Source organism: Macrobrachium rosenbergii, chromosome 1 (genome assembly GCF_040412425.1).
Source record: "Macrobrachium rosenbergii isolate ZJJX-2024 chromosome 1, ASM4041242v1, whole genome shotgun sequence".
NCBI lineage: Eukaryota > Metazoa > Arthropoda > Malacostraca > Decapoda > Palaemonidae > Macrobrachium > Macrobrachium rosenbergii.
This window is the reverse complement of record NC_089741.1, coordinates 33,285,097-33,307,999: the sequence shown is the minus strand read 5'-3', so window position 1 is coordinate 33,307,999 and position 22,903 is coordinate 33,285,097. Positions and strand designations below refer to the sequence as shown.

Here is a 22,903-nt window from a genome sequence, read left to right as displayed (position 1 = left end):
ATAGGTAGCTTCAGTCCATAGATATAACTTTCTGAATGATACTTGAGAAAAAGATGAAAGGCAAATGCTGGAGTTAAGGATGATTCTGAAGGGATTGCAAAATATGTACCATTCATTCTTCCCCCGTAGTGGGGGTAGCAACTTCAGTGCATCTCAGGCGGTGCAATTTAGACGTTACTGAGGTTCTTTGCAGTGCCCTTAGCTACAACCCCTTTCATACCTTTTACTGTACCTCCATTCATAGTCTTTCTTCCATCTTACTTTCCACCCTCTCCTAATGATTGATTCATAGTGCATCTGCGAGGTTTTCGTCCTGTTACACCTTTCAAAACTTTTACTCAATTTCTGTTCCAGTGCTGAATGACCTCATAGGTCCCAGTGCTTGGCCTTCGGTCTAAATTATATATTCTATTCTATTATTTTATAAAATTAAAATTGGGTCAAATGGTTATTAGAATGTATTTCCAATAGTACACAAGTTATTGATATCAGGGAAAGCAGTTTCTGTGACTCTTCTGTGTTGTATATGAGTCTGATTCTCAGTTGTTGTAATTTGCATTGTGGAATCATTTCCTTTCTTAAATACAAATTAGCATATCTTAACTGATCATACATTGTACTGAATTTCACCCCTACGTCATTAGTATTGTGATTTTCTTTGTAGAACAACCCATGTTCTCCAAGCGCTTAGCACTTGCGTCATGTAACCATCCGCAAAATTTCAGGTTATCCCTTGCATTGGGGAGAAGTTAGAGGAACGAGAAAATAACCAGACCGATGAAGTTGTGTTTGCACAAATGCAGGCTCTGCTAAAACATCTCAGATTGGTCTCGAGTTGTCATTGCTTCACGAACCTGTGTGGGCCATTGGTACTGGCAAAACTGCTACACCTGAGCAGGTATGTAATAACTACCTCTATCATATACCTGTAGAGGAATTATGCCTGTGGACATATTGTTGCTGGTTCCTGTCAGGTTTATATGTACTGTAGTGATTAAAAGCTTGACTTCCTCATGTTTCCTTGCATGATGTTAAAAGCACAAAATATGTACTTGTATGGTAATACCTGTTACAGTATTTTTGTTATAAATTTCTTTGGGTGTGGGGAAACACTGATAACATCTGAAGTAAAAGGTTATTTAAAGTAGAGGGAAAAATTTCATAAAATTTTTCTAGTCTCTCCCAGGTACCTTGAACCAGTCCTTTTCCATGTTTCCAGATACTGTATTATTATTAGTTTTGGACTGTCTAGACTCTCTAGAGCCTTCAGCAGTGCATTATACTGTATAACATTTTCAGTCTAATAATTGGGTTAATAACTATTGCTTTTAATATTTATCAGGGAATTATGGAATATCTCAGAATACACTACTGTTAATTTAAATGGTATTTAATATAAATGGTTCTCATTGAGACAGTATAATGTAAAGCCAGGCTTTATAAAGCAGAGAGTGTTTTCACCAACGTCAACTGCATTTAATTGTAGCAGGTGTAACTAAAGACAGAGAACTGTATTGGCGAGGATTTTTCACTGGACCGATGAAGGCAGTAGGCTAACAATAGGCAAATTTTCTATGGACACAAGGAAAATGAGAGGAAGTGCAATTAAGGTTGGCCATTCTTGAGAAATACTATTTTCAATATTTGGATTTCTGGAGTAACCAACAGTTAGCATTTTCAGTGTTTCTCTTTTGCAAGAGTGGAAAATTGTAAATGCCAGCCATACGTATTTGGAGAATATCTTGGGGAAGCATAAAAAATAAAAATTTTCTGTTCCATGAACCTTGGGACCCAAACTTTGTGTTTGCCAAAATTGATCTTAAGCTTTTTAGTAATCTGCCATTTTTAAAAATGCAGGCTGAGTAATAAGTGCCGTTTGATTGAAAGGGATGCTTGTCGTTATACAGAGCATCATTTGTGTGCAGCTTGAGTGCATTGTCAGTCATTGCATTGTCTTCTGATCAAAATAAGGAAACTGCTTGAATCTTTTGATACCTGTGTGTTGAGCCATTTCTTGAGATTCATGGAGGTTTAAAAATTCTCTTTGATGATCCCTGATAGTTGTACAGCTTGTGTGCGGTTATCACTGTGTCATGCCTAGCATACTGAATGGTGACTACTGTACTGTAGTACTGTACAAGACAAACAACAGATATTGTTGAGGTTCTAGAGATGTAACCAAGTGATGTGTGAGTTTTGTGTGTAGTAAATGTTGTGGCAATGTCTCCAAAGGGAAGGAATTACTGTACCAGTGTGTGGCGTCACCGGTACGTTGAAAGAAGTACAGACCAGCTTGGTTCTTGAAATGAAATTGGATGCATTCAACCAATATAAGACCAGATGCTAGTACAGTAGTAGTTCAAACACTGGCCTAACCATGATTTCATTGGAACATCAAGTCCTCAGTCATGCTGAGAAATATCTCATTGAGCGCTAGGGTGTTAGAATTGTAGGCTACTTCACCTCAGCACAGATTACAGCGCAAAGAAATTTTGGCTCATTTGATTTCGCTTAGCTTGTTCTGGTTTTTCCTTGTCATGCATGCTTTTCTTATAGTTTTTGCAATATAGAGGTTACTCAGTTTAGTGATCTACCAGATTTTTCATATGAGGCTTTCAGCATTAGGCCTCTCGCCACAAAAACATTTTGAGTAATAAGCCATCAAAGTTTTGGAAATTCAACCTGCTCTAATTTATTTTTCAAGATACAAAGTTGAATTTTGTATGAGATGAAGTATTTGCAATCAGGAATAGAATAGTATGCATCAAAAAACTATAGTTCAACCCCACCCCCTTTTTTGGGGAAAAAAGGGGGGGGGATTATTTTAAAGCTAATCAGGCAAAATACACCATTTTCAAAAGTTGGGACGAGAGGCCTTTTAATGCTGAAAGCCTGATAAGTTAAAAGCTTAAGATCTAAAATATTTTCATTTGTTTTTAAGATCCAGTCTTATTGCCAGGGGTGACTGCAGTGAAGGTTTTCAGCCCTGTGCTGCTGGTTCTTTGCACTGTTGCCCTGTCCCTCCATTTGCAAGGATTTCATACTTTTACTCTCCTTTGGTCTTCCTTCCTAGCTTAATCTTGTGACCCATCTAGCTCTGTAATTTTTTAAATGTATATTTTTGTAACTTTCACTTCTCAAGGGAACATTTCCAGTTGAAATGTGGCTTGGTGATTTCATTATACGACTTTTAACAGTATTAGTAACTTTTACAAGCTGTAAAGATCATTGCTGAGGCCTGTGATCAGGTTCTTGAACTATCATGAAAAATTTATTTCACTGAAACATGGATGGATCCATTTGCTTACCCAGAAACTGAATTTCATGCTAAAATGTTATTTATTGAATCTCCCAAACTGTTACACAACAGAACAGACCTCCTAGTGTGTACAACAATTCAGTCTTTCATAACAATATACCATAACTGCCTTTGAAACCTTAAGTGTATTAGAAAAATAATGGTCTTCTGGGAGATTAGGTGAATTTCTGATTAATTTAGCTGCAACAAACTATTGTTCAGGTAAGGACATTAACCCGTAACTAAAAGCTGCACAAAGCTCTCAAGTCCTAAAACAAATATATTCTTTTAGGCTCAAGACGTCCATGCTAAACTTCGGAACTGGCTCTCTGAAAATGTCAGCAGCGAAGTGGCCGAATCCTGTCGTATCATCTACGGCGGGTCTGTTTCTCCAGCCAACTGTGCTGAGCTGGCAAAAATGGGCGACATTGATGGCTTCTAGTTGGCGGTGCTTCACTCAAGCCTGATTTTGTCACTATTATTAATGCTCGTTAACTTAGAAGTAATTTCTTACCAGTTAATCATCCTGTAGTACTGTCTGTAAGTTTTCCCTGAGCACAGTAGTTGATAATGTTTCTTTTTCAATTTCATCTGATAATTTACAAAAACATTTGATTACATAATTTCACATATGGTAAATTGGCTTGTCTATCAAAGATAAGTGCCAGATTACTTTCAGGGGGGTCATGTACATAAACATTGTTTTAGATGTACACAGTAAAGTACAGTGTTGTGCATACACTTATTTAATAACTACTTAGAAATTCCTGCACTTCTCCTTGTAATTAAAATCATTCCTTTTCCTTTTTGAAGCTGAATCAAATTTGTAGGACAAGAAGCTGTACATAAATGGAATTGCCTTTTATTTTAACTCACTTTATAAAAATGGTCTTTTGTAAACAGTTATAAAATCTTTTAAAAGGCTAAAATCTAAAAACATTTGAAGGGGTAGAAGCTAAATTTACCATATAAACCACCAGAGTAGCACCAAAATCAAACCCACTACAAGGTGATTACACCAAACCCAAATACAGAGTATAACTGCTCAATCTAATGTTAAAATTACTATAAATTGTAAAAGTCAATGTGTAGTAGAACACATGGTATAAGGGTCATTCAAAATCTATTCAGCCTCGCAACGAAGGATGAGCACCAACTAAAACTACAGTGTGACAAAGAACTTAAGTTACTTATTATGGTGATGGTAAGGTCCTTGGAAGTTTGCAAGGTGCAAGGAAAAAAAGCCTCGCTGTGATATGACCCTCCAAAGGATAAAACATCAGAGAAATCTGCGTAAACACAGACACAATGATCGACGATTCATGCGGACTGAGAATGCATCCAAGATACAACCCAGTTGGGGCAAACAAAACACCAAGATAAACAGAGAAGTGGTTTCCATTAACCGCACGCCTCTGAATAATGGGTCTATGACTGCCCAAAAGATAACAAATACCAGGGCACAGGTACTGGCTGAGAGCACACTATTTGGACTGAAATATTGGGGATGTACAACCTTAAACAGGGTGGTAGCTTGAACATACAAGACCAAGAGCAGTATAGTTTTGTCCGAATATTCCATGAATGTGACACTTTCTGGCTTATGCCAAGAGCTTTTGAATGACCCTCATTAATATCCATTTCTAAGCTGCCTACACTTTAAAATTACTGTGCTAAAACTAACTTATTATCTCTAAAAACAGAAATTTACTTATAAAAATCTAATCTTGTCAATGAAACCTAGATTTTACTCAAGCCTTTCACATCAGTACAAAATTAAAATGGACTAAGAATTCATCGAGGAGAACCTATTGTTCCAAAGGGTGAGATTAGTCTCAAAGTACACCACCAAAAATTATACTGTATCATCTCCTTGTCCAAAACTACATTATGCTTTGCCTCTTAATAAACAGTACTGATATAATCAAGGTAAACTTAAGATAATTTTGAAAACTTATGTCAATTCTTGTACTATTTGCAGAAATGAGCCTCTAAAAAAAAAAAAAAAGCATTAAAACTGGAGAACTGAGATTACTGGATGTAGTGAACCAAATACTTCTTCCCTTAATACTTTGCCTTAATGTTTAATTCTCTACTTTGTCCTAAACTACACTAATTACCTAAATTACTCAATAAAACTAAAAGAAATGATCAAAAGGAAAAACTTTTTCCAACCTTGGCAGCTTCTGTAAAATAATCACTGTCTTGCATATACTAAGAGGACGTTCAAAATTTTGAATGGTGTCAAATGTAAGTCGCAGACATAAGCATCAGGTCCTGAGGAAGAGTGACACTTCATAAGTATCAATGGAGCAATTGGTTCTTCCAGTCCATTGCAAAGTTGGGCGCTTGCAGGTGCTGGATGTGCCGTTATCTTCAGTCTGAAACGAGGAAAGAAAGGAAAGTTAATATTTCTGTTTTAAAGGCTTTGAAGCCGTGTGTTTACCAATGCCTAATTAGGTGCACGGAAACCAGACGATGAATGGCTGCCGAAACTAGCAAAAGGATCGTTGCTGGCGATTATGATAGATTAGCTTCGCAGGGAAAACATTTTATTAGCCTAAAATTGGCAGTGCCATATTCTTTATACCTAGGTTGCACAAGACCTAATCTGCATTATTGTCCATACAAAATGACACTATGTGATTTAAAAAAGTTTGAAGGACATATAAAACGCAACAAGATACACTTTAAACAGAGAAGCAACCTACCTTACTGTGCCACGTCCTCCATTCATCTCGTATATACGAACCACAACATTTCCATTATCCTCGGACAGTTTGACAGCTTCTATCATTGCACCATCTCCTTCCAAACTGAACCAGCTGTCAGCATTTACAGTCATGCTATAAAAGGAAGAGATTATTATAACCTATTATTTAACACTTAGCAAATGTATACATTATACAGAATGGAGTACCATATGACTGTATTTCAAAAAACAAGGACTTAATAAATCTGAAAAGGGATTTAGAAATCAAATGCATCTGTAAAAGAAGAAAAGAGGAAAAAAATGTCTCACCACTTTGACGACGACACAATCAAATCATTGTTGAATTCATAAGCCTTCTTCTGAACTTGTGCTTTTTGGAAACTTCCTGAAAAGGAAATTTAACAGTAAGCATTTAACACCGCTGGCAGACATTAAGTTATGAAAAACATAATCCTTGCTTACACTTCACCAGAAGTCATAACAAAGTAGGAGAGCCTCCTGGCTGAGTAGTAAATGTGTCAAATACTGTAAAGTTGGATTTCAAGTTGCAGTGACTGGTATCAATTCTGGCATGGCAAATGCACCTAATGCATTCTGATGTTTGAGTGTTCCTTTCCTACTTACAATATTTCCAGAGTAAACCAGTGAAGTAAATTTATACCAAAAGTACAAAAGTGATCATGCACACTAGGTACTAAACGATATGAGAAAAATGTAACCGCATCTATTGCCAAAATTTAACTTGCTACTGACACACATCAACAACAGTGAGTTTTGAATCAAAATAATTCTTATACACCAAAATGCACATTCCACTTACCATCATGGGGCATAAGAGCATATTTAAAGGTGTGAATTCCCATGTCACATTTATCGTCCGGGGCCTTTGGTGATCTCAAGAGGGAAAGACTCAGTTTACTCTCCCTGCAAGTCCATCCATATTTACTGTCATTCAATACTGCTACTCCAAAGTTGTACTCTGACAGGTCAGCCCACCTAAGGAAAAAGATGTTTACATGATCCAGTTTCTTAAATTCAACCAGCATCAGTGTTTTAGTTAGTCCCTACAAGTGACACGACAGTTGGCTTTGAAAATAGGCTAGTCGCTGATGATAATATACCTCATATAGTATTATTTGCTCCCCTTTATGGAAGTAACTGCTAGTCCTGATAAACATCAGAATGCGAGAGGCAGTAGATGATAAAAAGTCATATGAATAAACTCTCTTGATCAGGAAATTTTAAGTGTTCTTTATGACTCTCTGTGCATGGGTAAGAATGAGCTTAATGATTCTGGGTACTTAACATTAAGTACTGTTACCTTTGTCTACAAGCTTTTTTTTTCACTTCAATGAAAAACTTATCTATTTATACACAGCTAATTCTTATAGCTAATGAAATGATGGTACTGATCCTACATGCTTTAAGGGCCACAAGCAAAATAAGAGTGAGAGACTCGTTACAATAATGTGACGGTCCTAATACTTTACTACTTCTATATATATAACACATCTAAACACTTACTTGTGGCCACAAACTTCATATTTGGCAGATTCCCAAGATGTATTTGAATGGGTTGGCCGCTCCAAATGGCCAAATTGTGTGTCAAACGTAGCTTTCTTTGGATGAAGTCCTGTGTCAAATGAGACTTTGAGGAACTTGTGATTTTCATGCCAATCAACGCAGGTGTAGAATGTGAGGTAAGGATCGACGGCTGTTAATTCAATATCCTGGCGAAGACTAGAGTGCTCGCTTATATTCAAGCGCCACCGAAGTTTCACTAACAGAGGGCCACTTTCAACAATTTCCATTTCCTGCATTAAATTAGCACTCTGTTGGGGAATAAAACATTAAAATGCTTTAGAAATGGAAGTCATACTTAAAAGCACATTTACATAGATAATATTAGTTTCAAAGGTGATGCAGCTTTAAGCTTTAAAAAAAGACAAACAGCAATAAAGATTACATTACAGACAGACTGAACGTAGCAACCTCCTCCTTATAATCACCAAGATGCATAATTAAAAATCTTTCTTGATGCTGTTTTATGTTACCATTTTTCTGCTGAAAAGTTGCTATACTTTTACTGGAATGATCTGAATTTTAAAAGTTCAACACCCATTTGACAGGTTTGAAACCCTCTTTGCTTTTGAAATGCCTCAAACTAATTTTGGATTGTCTAATGCAGTGACTTGAGCCTTACTTATGCAGGAGAAGACAGACATGCAAACCTTCATTTCATTTAATGTCCTGACCTCATGATTCAGAATCTGTGCAGTTTCAAATGGTAGTCCATGGTATCCCAAGCATCCCAGTACAGGGGACATCGTCGTAGAGGTCAGCTGATTTCCAATTTTGCACTGCCTTGCTGGTCTACGCCAAAGGCATCCCTTGCATCTCCTCCAGCTAACCTTAGGTGCTCCACAGTGCCATATCTTGTAATAACAGCTTCAATGAAACTGTTTCTCAGAATGAACTTGTTGTCTTTGAAGCCTGTCAAAATATGAATATGAAATACAGTTGAAATACATGAAACACTCAAAATATAAGATTGATAAATCTAATGCAGATGAATATTTCACCTTTTAACATTCAAAATTGTCTCAATGTCATGCGCGTTAGGTTGTCAGGACTTCTGGACAAACAACCAAGTTTATCGCCCTTCCAAATGATAGCAGAAATGATCACTGCTCATTCTGAAAGCACAACTGTCAACAACGATATGTGAAATGAGTATGACATGAACCTCTTGCCTAGCTTCTGTTGTGCTTGGGTGGGGGCAGAAAATGCATTTTCCACTGAAATCTACAAATCAAAAACAAAATAACACTTGACTCCTGCGGATTTATTCAAAGATATGCAGATGAATCGATTCCATCAATGACTGAGTGTAACCCCAGGAATGTGCAAGACAATGGAGCTACCAATAATTACTCGAGTGATCCCCATTTAACAGGATAACCTCCTCATACCTCTTAAAATTAGATGAAAGACAGCACAGCTTTTCAACTCTGCAAAATAAAATCAAAATTTCACCATCTCACAAGTAAATTTAGAAAGTAAACTCACCAATTTCAACAGGAGCTGTGTGGGCCACATTCATTTTTGAATATCCAATCCCTTGAGCTTTTACTGCAACATAGTGACCACCGTTGCTTGCAGGTTGCATGGTTTCTTCTTCCAGTCTTATTCTTTTCTGACTTGGCTCTTCCAAAATTTCATTTGTAATTCTGACCACTTTCTTCACCGGCCATGGTAGAGTGTTGATCACAGCTATTTCATTTTCCCCTTCAGACGAGTTACCTAAAGTCAACAAGAATCAGTAACAATGAGGAAAAGTTATTAAATTCAATTTATGTAAAAGCAGCAAAACCCACTAAATATATTTATTCAATTCAATGACCAAATCCCAAAGGAGTCAGATTTCAAGATGTAAAAACATTTGTCGTTTATTATTACAATATATATGTAGTATTGTACACACATTTTCATAGAGAGACATTTTGTCAGATGCAAAACACTGATATGGCTAAAACTCCACACAAAAATATGCATCTCTGTAACCTAGCTGTCACCTCTGTAACCTAACCGTCACCTTCAGAATCTCAGTAGCTCCCACTACTTGTCTCCTGAAATAGAGCACTAAAGGCACCCTTAAAATTACTCTTTGACTTACATTTTTATGCAATACATACCTTTACAAATGGCATCAAGACAGAGCTCCTTCACTCCTTTAGCAGACTTCAAGGCCTCCTGATACAAATGATCAGAGTCTCGATAAACAATCCCTATGCTTGACCCAGGGATGACATCGTGGAACTGGTTGAGAAGAACCTTCTTCCAAGCTTCTGTAAGCTCAGCCTGATACCTGCAAGTAGTAATAAAAATACGAAAATATACCAAAATGGTTTTCTTATAAATGGATTTCTTATAAATGCATCCTGGGGCTCTTCAACACTTGATTAATTATCTTCAATCACAACTATCTAGCCCTAAGAAAATGTAAATGGACATAATTTAGGGGAAAAATAGGCAGAAGTAGTCCTCTTCTGGGATTGAAGGACAACTTCTTTCACAACCTCTTGGAAGATGGTCGAAGAGAAATTGGAGAATGAATGAAGATGATTTGGCACTGAGGTCTAGCCAACCTGGTGGCAAAGAAGCAAATCTCACTTCTATCAGCCACACAAATCCAAGAGAGAAGGGATTGCAAAACATAACAATGTGCCAGAAATTATCTCTCTAATCTTGACTGTCATTTTCTGAAGTTCACCAAATTTAGGACAAGAGGAACGCATTTTTTGATTATATGAGCCAAAAGAGAAGCCATTTCAAGGGGCTCGTAAGGAGTCTTTGTAAGACTCCTATGGATCTGAGTCATATTTCATTCAGAACTGGAAAATTTAATGGAATCCTCTTTCAATCAAGGTAACCAGAGCTTACCTGTAACCTTCAGTATTTCTAAAGAGTCCTCTTACAGTTGCTACCGCCAAGAGCATCTCTGCCTCCCTCAAGGCAAATTCACATTCGCGATTCTGCTTCTTTGTGTTGGCCTGCAAGGAATGTTCAAGAAGCTTAATAAATACAGTAAATATATTCCATACTGGATACAGAATATATATTTCATGTCATTGAAAAAACAAAGTATTATTATGCAATCCATGAAAAACATCAGTCATCCAGAGAATGAGTTTCCACTACATACACCACCCTACTTACAAATGAGTTACGTTCCGCACTTATGATATAAAGTTTTTTCATCCTAGAACACAATACACTGTACATGCAGTACTGTATTTTACAGAGTACTCTATCAATACAAATGATACATCAAATTTGAACTTACTGGTGGCAAAGGACAGCACTCTGAACACAATTTTAACTTGTGGTCCTGTCTGTTCGTATCTCTGAATGCTCGTAAGTAGGGGGTGTCATACACTAATAATAACATCAAGTACAATAGTACGACTGACTGTCACGACATTAAGACGACATGAAACACTTATGAGATGAACTTCAAGTATAAAATTACCTGTGATGTGTAAGTGCCATTATGTAACTCAAGATATAGCTCTCCTACCCAACGACATAGGTTACGCTGGTCCTTTTCTAAACGCTGGAAGAACTCGTCCGGTGACATGTGTTCCATTCTTTTGAATATAAGAAATATTAAGAGGTAAAAAATATATACAATGTATATTTTGGCTATCAATGTCGTTAAACTGGATTTTTGGGGCCAATCTCCAGTTCACGTCGTTGTTCAATGGGGATTTCAGCACTGATCTCCGGTTAATGGCGTAAGTGGGTTTTCCAGTGCTATTATCGCCAATTTTTGGTTAGCGGCGCTCGGCCGGGGATGGAAACCCCGCCTTTAACTGGGGACCGCCTGTATACTCATTCAACTTCTAAAAGCCATCTAACATCATAAACAATATATATATAAATTGCTTTTAGGATATATAAATGCAAATTAAATAATGACTTATGCTCAAAGAGAGTGCTGTGAATTCTAAACTTCAAATATAGTACAGTACTACATCAGTGAAACTGTACAGATAGTGAACACGATTTACAAAATCCATTGCACGTTCCCCAAAATGTTTGAATTCATCATCAATATCATCACATGACAAAGATTTAATTTGATAAAAATCAGTTCTGGATATATCAACATATATCCAGAAGAAATAAAATATAAAAATAATTTACGTTCTATTCTAAGAATGTACTTTAATATAATTTACTTTGTAATTCTGTATTTCCTTTCCCATGCTGAGTTGCTCACCTTTCTGGGGCGTTGACCTAACAGCATTTTGCTCTTTCAATAATAATAATAATATTAATAAGAATAAATAATAATAATAATAATACACACCTGGGGCAGCCATCAACATCATTCAACCGACGTGCTCTTTCCAACATGTCGCTGGTAGGGCCGCCACCACCATCCCCAAAGCCATACAAGAAGGCTGATGTTGACACTCTCCCTTTATCTTCCAAGTTTCTCACAGTTCGAACAGCTTCGTCGACCCTGAAGCCAAAGTTTTTATCAGATGCCTGACTGACAAACATTAAATGGGAGTACGTGAAGAATAAAGAATAAACCTTTTCAACTGGTGAAAATTTACTCATATAATATTACAGTACTTGAACCTTTGTAAAGTTTTATTTCATTCCCTGTAAAAGCCTTAAAATAATTGACAGTATATCAGAGAATGTTTACTTCTTTGACTGAAATGAGACTTCAGTAGAACAATGTAAAGTAATAAACTACTGCTACGAAAACTTCAATAAATTACTTTACAATTATAAAAAAAAAAATTCCATTCGTAATTATCATAAAATGCTGTCAAACTCTTTATGCAGATTAGTTTTCCTTGAGATTATTCACCTTCAAAAAACAGAATTATGATAATTTACATCCCCAATACTTACGTGACATTCATCTCATAAGAATCACCAGGTGGGAAATGAGCGAGAACGGTTGTTCCATCGAGTCCTTCCCACAAGAAATTGTGATGTGGGAACTTATTGACTAGACTCCAGCTTAACTTCTGAGTCAGGAATCGAGTTATGCCAAAATGCTGGAAAGTTGAATTCTCTATCAAATTTCTGTATTGAAACTTTCTTACTTTATTACTCTAATATCAAGTACTAATTTTGGCTATTACCTCACGCTGAAATAAGCCTACACCTTTAAGAAGTATATATGACCTTTCAAAGTTCTTGATTCCTTTTGTCACCACCAAAAAATTACATCTGTTCGAATCTTAGTAAATATAGAACTGCTTCAGTTAGGAGTGCGCAAGGAAACTGCCAAAATCTCCTGAGGACATCAAAGTTGTTTAGAATTATGTTTCTTAAATGTGTGTGTTCTTTTCTAATTCTTTAATAATGTCTCTGGAACATCTGGACAAAATGATGATAATACTGTAGATACTTTCTTCACAATTTACTAAATATCTGGTAACATTTCTATCTGATAAACTTTCTGTCTCTTAGTTACCTGGTCTTAAAGCTACAACTTTGACATCTTTTGCTTGTTTATGTAAGTTTACAATAATCTGAACAATACCAAAATATGTGACTGAAGTTTAATTAGAATTCTAATTCTAAACTAAACAAATTTCTCTCTGAAATGGTTGGGGTTTCATATTTTTCTATTTATTCTGCAACAAATAAAACAACTTGTTTCAATACACCTACCTTGCATATTTGAGGAATCTGTGCAGAATATCCAAATGTATCCGGAAGCCAGAATTCTTTGCACTTCAATCCAAATTCCTTTTGGAAGAACCTCTGCCCATAGAGAAACTGCCTCATGAAGGACTCTCCACTGTAAATTTACGAATGAAAACTTAAAGACAAACTCAAGTCTATTATAAATATTACTCACAACTTACTGAGAACAGGTGCTTTAATGTACAGTATTATCAGTCATGATAAATACTGCCCAGTACAAAGAAACTTATAGCAATGTAGCCTTTTGTTTTTTCAAATATAAAAAATCAGACCTTCAAATTTTAACACCAATCTTCAGTTTTTCAACTTTCCAGTATGGTTACAGGCTCAACCACATTGGAAAAGGTAATATGAAGCTGAGCCTATACGTATTCCTTAAATTTGGAAGTCTTATAAGCAACTGTGGTTACAGCAACATAGAAGGAATTGGGTTACCAAACTCTCCTTAAGAGGTTGATCATATCCTAGTAAAACATAGTTTGTGTGAAAGGTGACACAAAAAACAGGACGGTAGCATTCTTGACTGAGAGACTCGAGCTAAGTAGTCAAGAATTTCGCTTTTGGTTAAATCAGAATGCCTTACTATCCAAGAGTTGAGGTAATGGGAACTTTATGCTTAGTATTCCTTGCAAAAACCAATTACCTAGCAGAAACCAATTACCTAGCAAAATTTGTAGTAATTTCACAGCTACTTTAAGTATGAGTTTTGCCTTTCCCTGAAAAAGATGGCACTCTGTAAGACAACACGCTGCCTACTATTTTCAAATCTCATATCCCCTATCTGTTAGTAACAATGACAGCTGACATTCAAATGTTTAAGCTGTGTTATTTATTGCAGGCACTGTATTAAAAAGAGAATAATTCTCCTGATGACCTACCTTGGTATGAGCCCATCCATTTCAACCCAAGTTCCTCCAACAGGTATAAAACGTCCTTCTTGTACTCTGATTTTAATCCTTGCATACAACTCCGGATAATACAATTTCACCCATTCAAACTGCTGAGCCTGGAATAAAAAATTTCATAAAGACTAAATGGATCGCAAGCATTACGTTTAAAGTACTAAATTATGCAAGCACAACCTTTTTAACATGTACGCTGGGACAAAAATATCACACTGTTACTGTCGAGATGATAAAATGGTCTGTACAGTACGTCAACTAACCTGTGAGCAAACAAATTTCATTTCAGGGTAATCCTTCATCAACTGCAGTGTGGAAGCCCAAGAACGTGCACACTTCCTCTTGGTTTCAGAATATGGCCACAACCAAGCCGAATCGATGTGGCAGTGACCCATTATGGCAAGCGTGTGAGCACGTTCCCCATTTCGTTTTGAGAAAAAGTTATCTGCAATCCTGCTTGCTAGGCTGAAAAAATGATGTTGTGTACAGCATTAAAAAAAAATCTTCAACATTAATAACCATTTACCTTCAATAATTGGCTAGGTACTGAAAATGCTCGTATGAACTCTTTACCGAATATAAACGAAATATTCCAGTAAATTATTAGTACTGTGTTTTTTAAAGTAAAACATGGTATTCTGACTATGCCACTCATGGGATTTCAGCCTTATTAGAGACAGCAATTTCTAAATAACCAGTCCTATAACAGTACTTGCCACTGCACATAACATTACCCAAAGCGTACCATTGTACCTTATATTCCATATTTTTACAAAAAATGTCATACTTGAAAGACTCAGTTTTTAGTTATGAATCATTAATGAGAGCAAAAATTTCATGCAATGCTCTTTACACAGACCTTCATTTTGCTTCAAATGTCAGGTTCCTAGTAACAATCAAAACAAAAATATGCCAGTTCTCCCCACATTTTGTCATTCAAATCAAGTAATTTTCTGTATCATGGGCAGCTTTGTCTTTCACTTTCCATTTACGAGCAATACCTTCAATAATGTCACCACATAATTCTTTAAACATGACTAGGTGACCTTACTTTACTATTTAATAATCCTACCTACCTATTCCACCCTTAGCTAGAGATTGTAAAAGCATCAACCAATTTTAAAAACAGAGCAGAGTTACTTCATAGGCCCTCTGAGGCAAACAGACTTCTGATTACTGTACACTGTACTCTCCTGGGACACTTCACTTAATCTGTTTTTCATTCTAGTGATATAAGCCCTTGAAATCTTGACAGACAAGTGGGAGAGGATATATTTTTTTACTAATAGTCCCCATAATTTCCTCGTGGACATTGGGTGGTTGGCCTACACAACATATGCAATACCACACACTAGTATTATATTACTCAACATCAAAAGAGACCAAAAATACTGTAGTTAGCAATATGATTTGCATGTCACTTCTAAAGCATTCCATTTCAGTATCAACTCAACCTGATTGAGAGGGAGATGACAAACTTACAGTTGGAATTTAAAGGCATGAGAGAAAACCTGAACATTTCTCCCACGACATGGACTGATGTATTGTCCAAAATCACCTACTGAATTTTGACTGACTTGCTCACGCTTTTAATGATGACATTTACCTTTTGTTGCCGTTAACAATGTAGTTAATCATCTGGTTGCCACAGTAGAGTGCCTCGTATCCTCGGGGGTCATTATCCAACTTCTTAGCCATGCCATGGAGAACTTCTAGGTCCAACAACAATTTACGAACTTGCTTGTCCATGGTGCAAATTTCAGCCATTTCAAGAGTGAAGGTTTTGCTTTCATCAGGAGGGTCTGAAATGAAAATATACTTAAAAACAAGATATCCAAGTTAAAATTTATTTTATAAAAAAGGACCTATGGTGCTTTCTCCTGCATCTTATACAGTACAAGTGGAACTTGAAGTCATGTAATGCCTAGTCTCGGACATGGATAATTATACAGTATATCAGCTGCTTTTATCAATGCCCCAAGCAATGTAAGAAACAAATCACAGGGCCTCACAATTCCATTTTACACTATTCCAAAAAAGATAGCGTGTCCCTGGAAAGTCAAGGAAAGCTCAGCTGTCATTAGATTTTCTTTCAGATGCAAGAGGCATTTTCTACAAGGCCCTAATTCTGATGGGTACGAAAGTGGACATCAAAACCAATGGCACCAGAATCATGCAAGCTTGAGAAATTAATGCTTCTCCTTATGTACCCTTTGCACACAAATACACAAGAAAATTATAACTGCAGTAACAGTTACCAATAAAACTCTTTCTCCTTTTACATTCAACTTCCAAAACAGTGCATGCAACAAAGAGAATTGTAAGATTGTAGAAATCAGGTTTGTAATGACATAGGCACGTGCGGTGCCTGCCTACATACCTTAACAAATTGTGATACTTACTGATCATGCCATTTTTCCCAACGCCGAACATGTTATTGCACGCCATCTCTATGTAATAAACAAATGGACACCTTCTTTCTGTAGGCTTCCAACATTCGCTGATTCGGAAGCCACTCCTCATCTGTTTGTCAACTCCAGTGGACAAACCCTGCAATATTTAAACAACAGTTTGAGTGGGAAGGTAAGAAAAGACTTAAAATTCTTACTTATAAAGGCACAAACAATAAGAATATACAGTATTGGACCAATTAAATTTCAGTACCAGCGCATTAATTCTTCCCCTATGAGCTCACATTTAAAATCAAATACTAAAGCATAGGGCCCTTTAGAAAGTTGATATTTGGGGTTAAATCTCCTACCTTCCAAAGAATGGGAAAAAAGTCAACCTAAATAGGTAAAGGCAATTTTTTTCATATGACTGGGACTCATTCTGGTAAGTTACCCACTCTGTACCAGTTTTTACTTGGCCAATACCAAGCTTGCAAGCTGTGGGAACATGAGAGTCATAGTGGACACCGTGTTAAGAAACAGACATTCTCTTTTGCTTTTTCAATTCCTGCTTGCCTTCAAAAGTATTTTAATGCAAAACCACAACCTGAAACTGTGCATTCCAAACCCAGATACAAGAGCAATGCTCTGTTAGTTCCCTCTAAGCTGTTAAATAATGTACAATTCCCCAACGGCAGAATGTCTAAAATAAACGATTTTGTAGAATTTGAAAGTTTTGCAAAAGTACGTACCTGTAGGGGACTACCCGATTCACTCCAAACCATTGCCTCTGACTGGCTCTTCCAACGCAACCAGACCTCCTGCCCTATCCAGTTTTCAGGGATATTAATTTCCACCTGAAAAACAACCATTGTTAAAATTCAGAATACTGTAAAATTCAAATTCAAACATCAAGGATATGAATGATAAGAATTTTGTATCTCAGAAAAATATTTAGTTGGCAAACCTTGAACCAATGTGTGCTCCAGATGGGGCCAAACTTTTCACCGACTTTCGTGGGTGCAAAATTTTGAGCAACAATGTTGGAGAAGGGAAACTTTTCCCACTTTCCCTCTCCGCCAGGAAGAGTCCAATGCCATATCTCTGAAATGAACAACATCTCAATCAATACATGCAAGCATAAAAGCACGATAGCTCTTTCAACAAACATTCAGATCACATGTGAATTAAAAAGTTTAATTCATCTTGACTCTTAAACACAATTGGAAATCAGTCTTACAATTCATATTTGTAATATCTTCACTTACTCTCGATGGGCTTCGAGTTTGGATAGAGCTTTCCTCGCAGGTTGACGTCGGTAAAATAAACGTCTGAGATGTATTTCTCAATCCGCTCCAGTGTCGTGCGACGATGTTTGTGCACGCTTGCTGTTACAGCGTCCGCCATGATTCAATCAACCCTGAAAAGAAGATTATAAGATTTAGGAGACCATCATAAATTTCTATGATAAAACTGTTTCTGTCACCAATACGTTCTACATCTGGATAATTCCAGTAAATGTATAGCGCCTGAATAATTCCAGTAACTCCAAGATCAAGTTTAGGGATGGTCAGAGGTATGACAGGAAAGGATTTCCGAGGCTGGTTCATAATTATCCAGCGATTTCTCGGTGTCGTCCAAATCGCCATCACGACGGCGCTAAGCCAATAATGATATAAATAAGTAAGTGAAAAATGTACCAAAGTTTCCTTGGCCAACTGAGCTTTCTGTACAGCTCATAATCCAGGCCACCGAAAATAGATCTATCTTTCAGTAGTCACAGCATAATGCTGCATGAGCTGTGGTCCATGAAACTTTAAACATGGCTCGGTGGTGGCCTATCCTATAGTTGCCAGAAGCAGGATTATGGCTAACTTTAACCTTAAATAAAATAAAAACTACTGAGGCTAGAGGGCTGCAATTTGGTATGTTTGATGAATGGAGGGTGGATGATCAACATACCAATTTGCAGCCCTCTAGCCTCAGTAGTTTTTAAGATCTGAGGGTGGACATAAAAAGTGCGGACGGACAGACAAAGCCGGAACAATAGTTTTCTTTTACTGAAAACTACAAAAAAACCATCTCCCCTATGTAGCTCCCCTACACGGATATTGTTTATTAATGGTGAGATAATCTGAGACATACTTGAGATAATTTGAGACATTTACCCTCTTTTGTTACTGTTTCTACGTTCACCCCAAGGGACTTGTACATTATCTCCATACATTACACAAATTATCTCGGTGCATGACTAAAATTATCTTGGCAAATTTCTCATGCTATCTTAGCAAACTCCTCAAGTTGTCTCGGTAAAGTCCTCAAATGATCTCACTGAATTTCTCAAATTATCCCAGCAAATTTCTCAAATTATCTCAGTAAATTTATCTAATTATCTCAGCAAATTTGTCTAATTATCCCAGTCAATTCTCAAATTGCCTCAATACATTAATCAAATTATCTCAGTACATTTCTCAAATTATTTCAATAAATTCTTCAAATTCTCTCTAAATCCCTCAAATTATCTCTGCCCATTTTTCATATCAAGCAGATTCCTCAAATTATCTCTGTAAACTTCCCAAATTATCTTGGCAAATTTTTCATCTCTGCAAATTCCTCAAATTATCTCGAACTTCTCAAATTATCTTGGCAAAATTCTCATGTTACTTCAATAAATCCCTAAAATTATCTGTAAATTCTTCAAATAACTCCATAAACTTTTCAAATGGTCTCGGCAATTTTCTCAAATTATCTCAGCACAGTTTTCATATCTTGGCAAGTTCCACAAATGATCTTGGGAAAATTTTCAAATGATTTCTGCAAGTTTCCCAAATTATTTTTGGCAAACTTACCAAATGATCTCAGCACATTTCTCAAATTACCTCAGTAAATTCCTCAAATTATCTCAGTAAACTCCTCAAATGATCTCATAAATTTCCTCGATTTATCTCTGCAAATTTCACAAGTGATCTCAGCATACTTTTAAAATGATCTTGGTAACTTTTAAAAATTATCTCAGTACATTTCTCCAGTTATCTTGGTACATTTCTCCAGTGATCTCAACAGATTTCTCAAATTATCTCAGATTTCTCAAATTATCTCAGCACATTTTCCATACCTTGACAAATTCCTAACATTATCTATGTAAATCTTCTCAAATTATATTTGTAAATTTCTCAAATTATCTCAGTCAGTTCCTCAAATTATCAGCAAAATTCTCAATTGATCTAAGTACATTTTTAAAATTATATCAGAAAATTTTTCAAATGATCTTGGCAAATTTCACAAATGATCTCGGCAAATTTTAGAGATGATCTCAGCATATTTCTCAAATTATCTTGGCCAATTCCTCAAATTATCTCAGCCAATTCCTCAAGTGATCTTGACAAATTTCACAAATGATCTCAGTACATTTCTCAAATAATCTCAGTCAGTATTTCAAATTATCTCTGCAAATTTCAAAAATGATCTTGGTACATTTTTAAATATCTCAGTCCACTTCTGAAATTATCTCAGCAAATTTTACAAATGATCTCAGTAATTTCTCAAATGATCTCAGTCAAGTCCTCAAATGATCTCGGTACATTTTTCAAATGTTCTCGATCAGTACTCCAAATTACCACTGCAAATTTTACAAATGATCTCGGTCAATACCTCAAATTATCTCTGAACATTTCACAAATGATCTTGGTACATTTCTCAAATGATCTCTGTCAATACTTAAAATTATTATATCTATAAATTTCACAAATGATCTCAGTACATTTTGCAAACAATCTCAATCAATACCTCAAATTATCTCTGCAAATTTTACCAATGATCTCAGTATATTTCTCAAATGATCTCGGTCAATACCTCAAATTATCTCTGCAAATTTCATAATCTTGGTACATTTTTCAAATGATCTTGGTCAATACCTCAAATTATCTCTGCAAATTTCACAAATGATCTCGGTACATTTTTCAAATGATTTCGGTCAATACCTCAAATTATCTCTACAAATTTCACAAATGATCTCAGTACATTTTTCAAATTATCTCAGTACACTTCTCAAATTATCTCAGCAAATTTCTTCTCGGTCACTTCCTCAAATTATCTCAGTAAATTTCTAATGGTGAGCTACTAAGTGGCAGGGCCATTGGCTTGACTATGTATGGGGGGGGGGGGGCAGTTATCTCAGAAATAGCAAAAAATATCAAAATAAAATATGGGGGGGACAACCCCAGGAGGGGGAGACAACCCCAGGGGAGCAGTGGCAACCTCATGGGGGAAAACAGCCCTATTGGGAGGGGGATACAATGGTCTCAGAAAGTGGGCGGATACAATGATCTCAGAAATACCCACAATTATCAAAATTAAAAAAAAGGAGGTTAGGTTAGGTTAAGGTTAGGTCAAAGGTATGGGGCAGGTTAAGGGAAAGAGGGGGGGGTGGTTAGGATGTATAATATTTAAGGGGAAATATTGTACCTCCTCTACCCCTTAGATACCCCCTGACCACAAAGTATCTGTTCACTGCCCCAAGGAAAAGATACTACTATACCCTAAGGTTAGCTAGTATGAGTTTAATAAGATTAAATAACAGTAATCGGCTTATTAACTATAGGGGGTATGATGCCCTAGGGTATAAAATGCCCCCACTTAAACGAATTCAAAGTAATTTATTAAACCAGCATCCTTGCTCTGTCCCGAAAACTTTGGTATGTTATTTAATTAAAATTAAATAACAACTGTAACTTATTAACAGTAGTGGGGTACAGTATACGAGGTTGGGGTATGAAATACCCAAATTAACCATATTCTTAAAGGTTTAATTAATCTGCCGTCCTTGCCGCGATTGCTTTGTCCAGAGAGTAGGTTGGTATGAGTTTAATTATTAGATTAAATAACAGTAATTAACTTAATATGAGTAGCGGGGTCTGGTATAACAGCTTAGCGTATGAAATGCCCAACGAGGCATATTCAGAATAGTTCGTCAATCCTTAATCCTTACCGCGCATGCTTTGTCCCGAGAGTAGGTCAGTATGTTAAACTACGATCAAATAACTGCAATTAACTTAAATAACTGTAATTAACTTAATAACAGTAGCGGGGTATCGTATACGAGCTTGGGGTATGTAATGCCAAAACTAAACATTCTTAAAGGTTTAATTATTCCGGCATCCTTGCCGCGCTTGCTTTGTCCGGAAAGCAGGTCAGTGTGTTAAACTACGATTATATAACTATAATTAACTTAAATAACAGTAATTAACTTATTAACAGTAGCGGGGTATCATATACAAGCTTGGGGTATTGCAATGCCCAACCGAACGAATTCAAAACGGTTAATTAATCCAGCATCCTTACCACGCTTGCTATGCCCCCGAGAGTATTTCTGTTAAATTACGATTAAATAACTGCAATTGTCTTAAATAACAGTAATTCACTTAATAACAGTCGCAGGGTATCGTAACAGTAACTGGGGTATTGCAATGCCCAACCGAACGAATTCAAAACGGTTAATTAACCCGACACCGTTACGGCAGTCAAAAACGGGCACCCCGACCCACCCCTATCTTAGCAACAAGATCAAAATGGAAGGAGAGTCTGTCAAATGACGATAACTTACGCGACAAACACCACAAAAATGCCCGAAATATTCCACGACACCCTCCTCCGGCCGATGCGGGACGCCTCTGTTCAAATAACCCAGCTTAGCAACAAGACCACCACAACGGCACTATCCCGCCTCCACCGCCGCCGCCGCGTTGTTGTTACGTAACTACAACAACAACGCCACGACGCGACGACCAGCAACGAGCGACCTACCTTCCCGTCCTACCTGTTGAGGAAGTTGTTTTTTCGTCTCTGCTTCAATGTCTTCTTCTTCAGCTCGACGCGACGTCCAGAACGAACACTCAAATATTTAATAAAATCAACGTTCGGTCGTCTGAACGCGGCCTTCCTCGCTTATCGCCGGTGCTTGCAATTGCAAATTCGGGAGGAACCAGGCGGGACACCGTTGCACTCTCTCTCTCTCTATCTCTCGCTGCTTGGCTTGGTGTGTGTAATCAAGGAGGAACGAGGACGGGTTTTTTTCGGGAGGCGAACTTCCAACCTGTTAAGTGTCCATTCACAAACGAGCTGCCACGTTTCGTCGCCGAGCTCCATTCGCCGCAGAAAACGACTTAGGACGAATTTAACACCCAAGCCGCCCGGACAGATTCAAATAAAATCGGGAAGAACAGGGTCGCGTCTCGTTACGTAACACCGCTTACTCCATGAAAGCTTTGTGGAGAGAAAACGATTCGCTAAGTAATTTTTCCGCTGGTTGTCAAAGGCGTTCGGGTGATGTCGTATCTTTCCTTTTCGTTTCGTTATCTGA

At 37.0% G+C, this 22,903-nt stretch overlaps 1 protein-coding gene and 1 pseudogene across 1 annotated transcript in view; one reads left to right on the top strand and one right to left on the bottom strand.

Annotated features, from left to right (window-relative positions):
* Positions 1-4,153, top strand: part of LOC136840066 (triosephosphate isomerase-like) — a 10,202-nt gene extending 6,049 nt beyond the window's left edge. Inside the window, 5 exon segments of the mRNA XM_067106417.1 lie at positions 726-814; positions 816-846; positions 848-898; positions 3,591-3,735; positions 3,738-4,153. Coding sequence (XP_066962518.1) covers positions 726-814; positions 816-846; positions 848-898; positions 3,591-3,735; positions 3,738-3,793 — 372 coding nt within the window. The 3' untranslated portion in view covers positions 3,794-4,153.
* LOC136848106 (alpha-mannosidase 2C1-like) lies at positions 4,149-22,903 on the bottom strand (annotated as a pseudogene).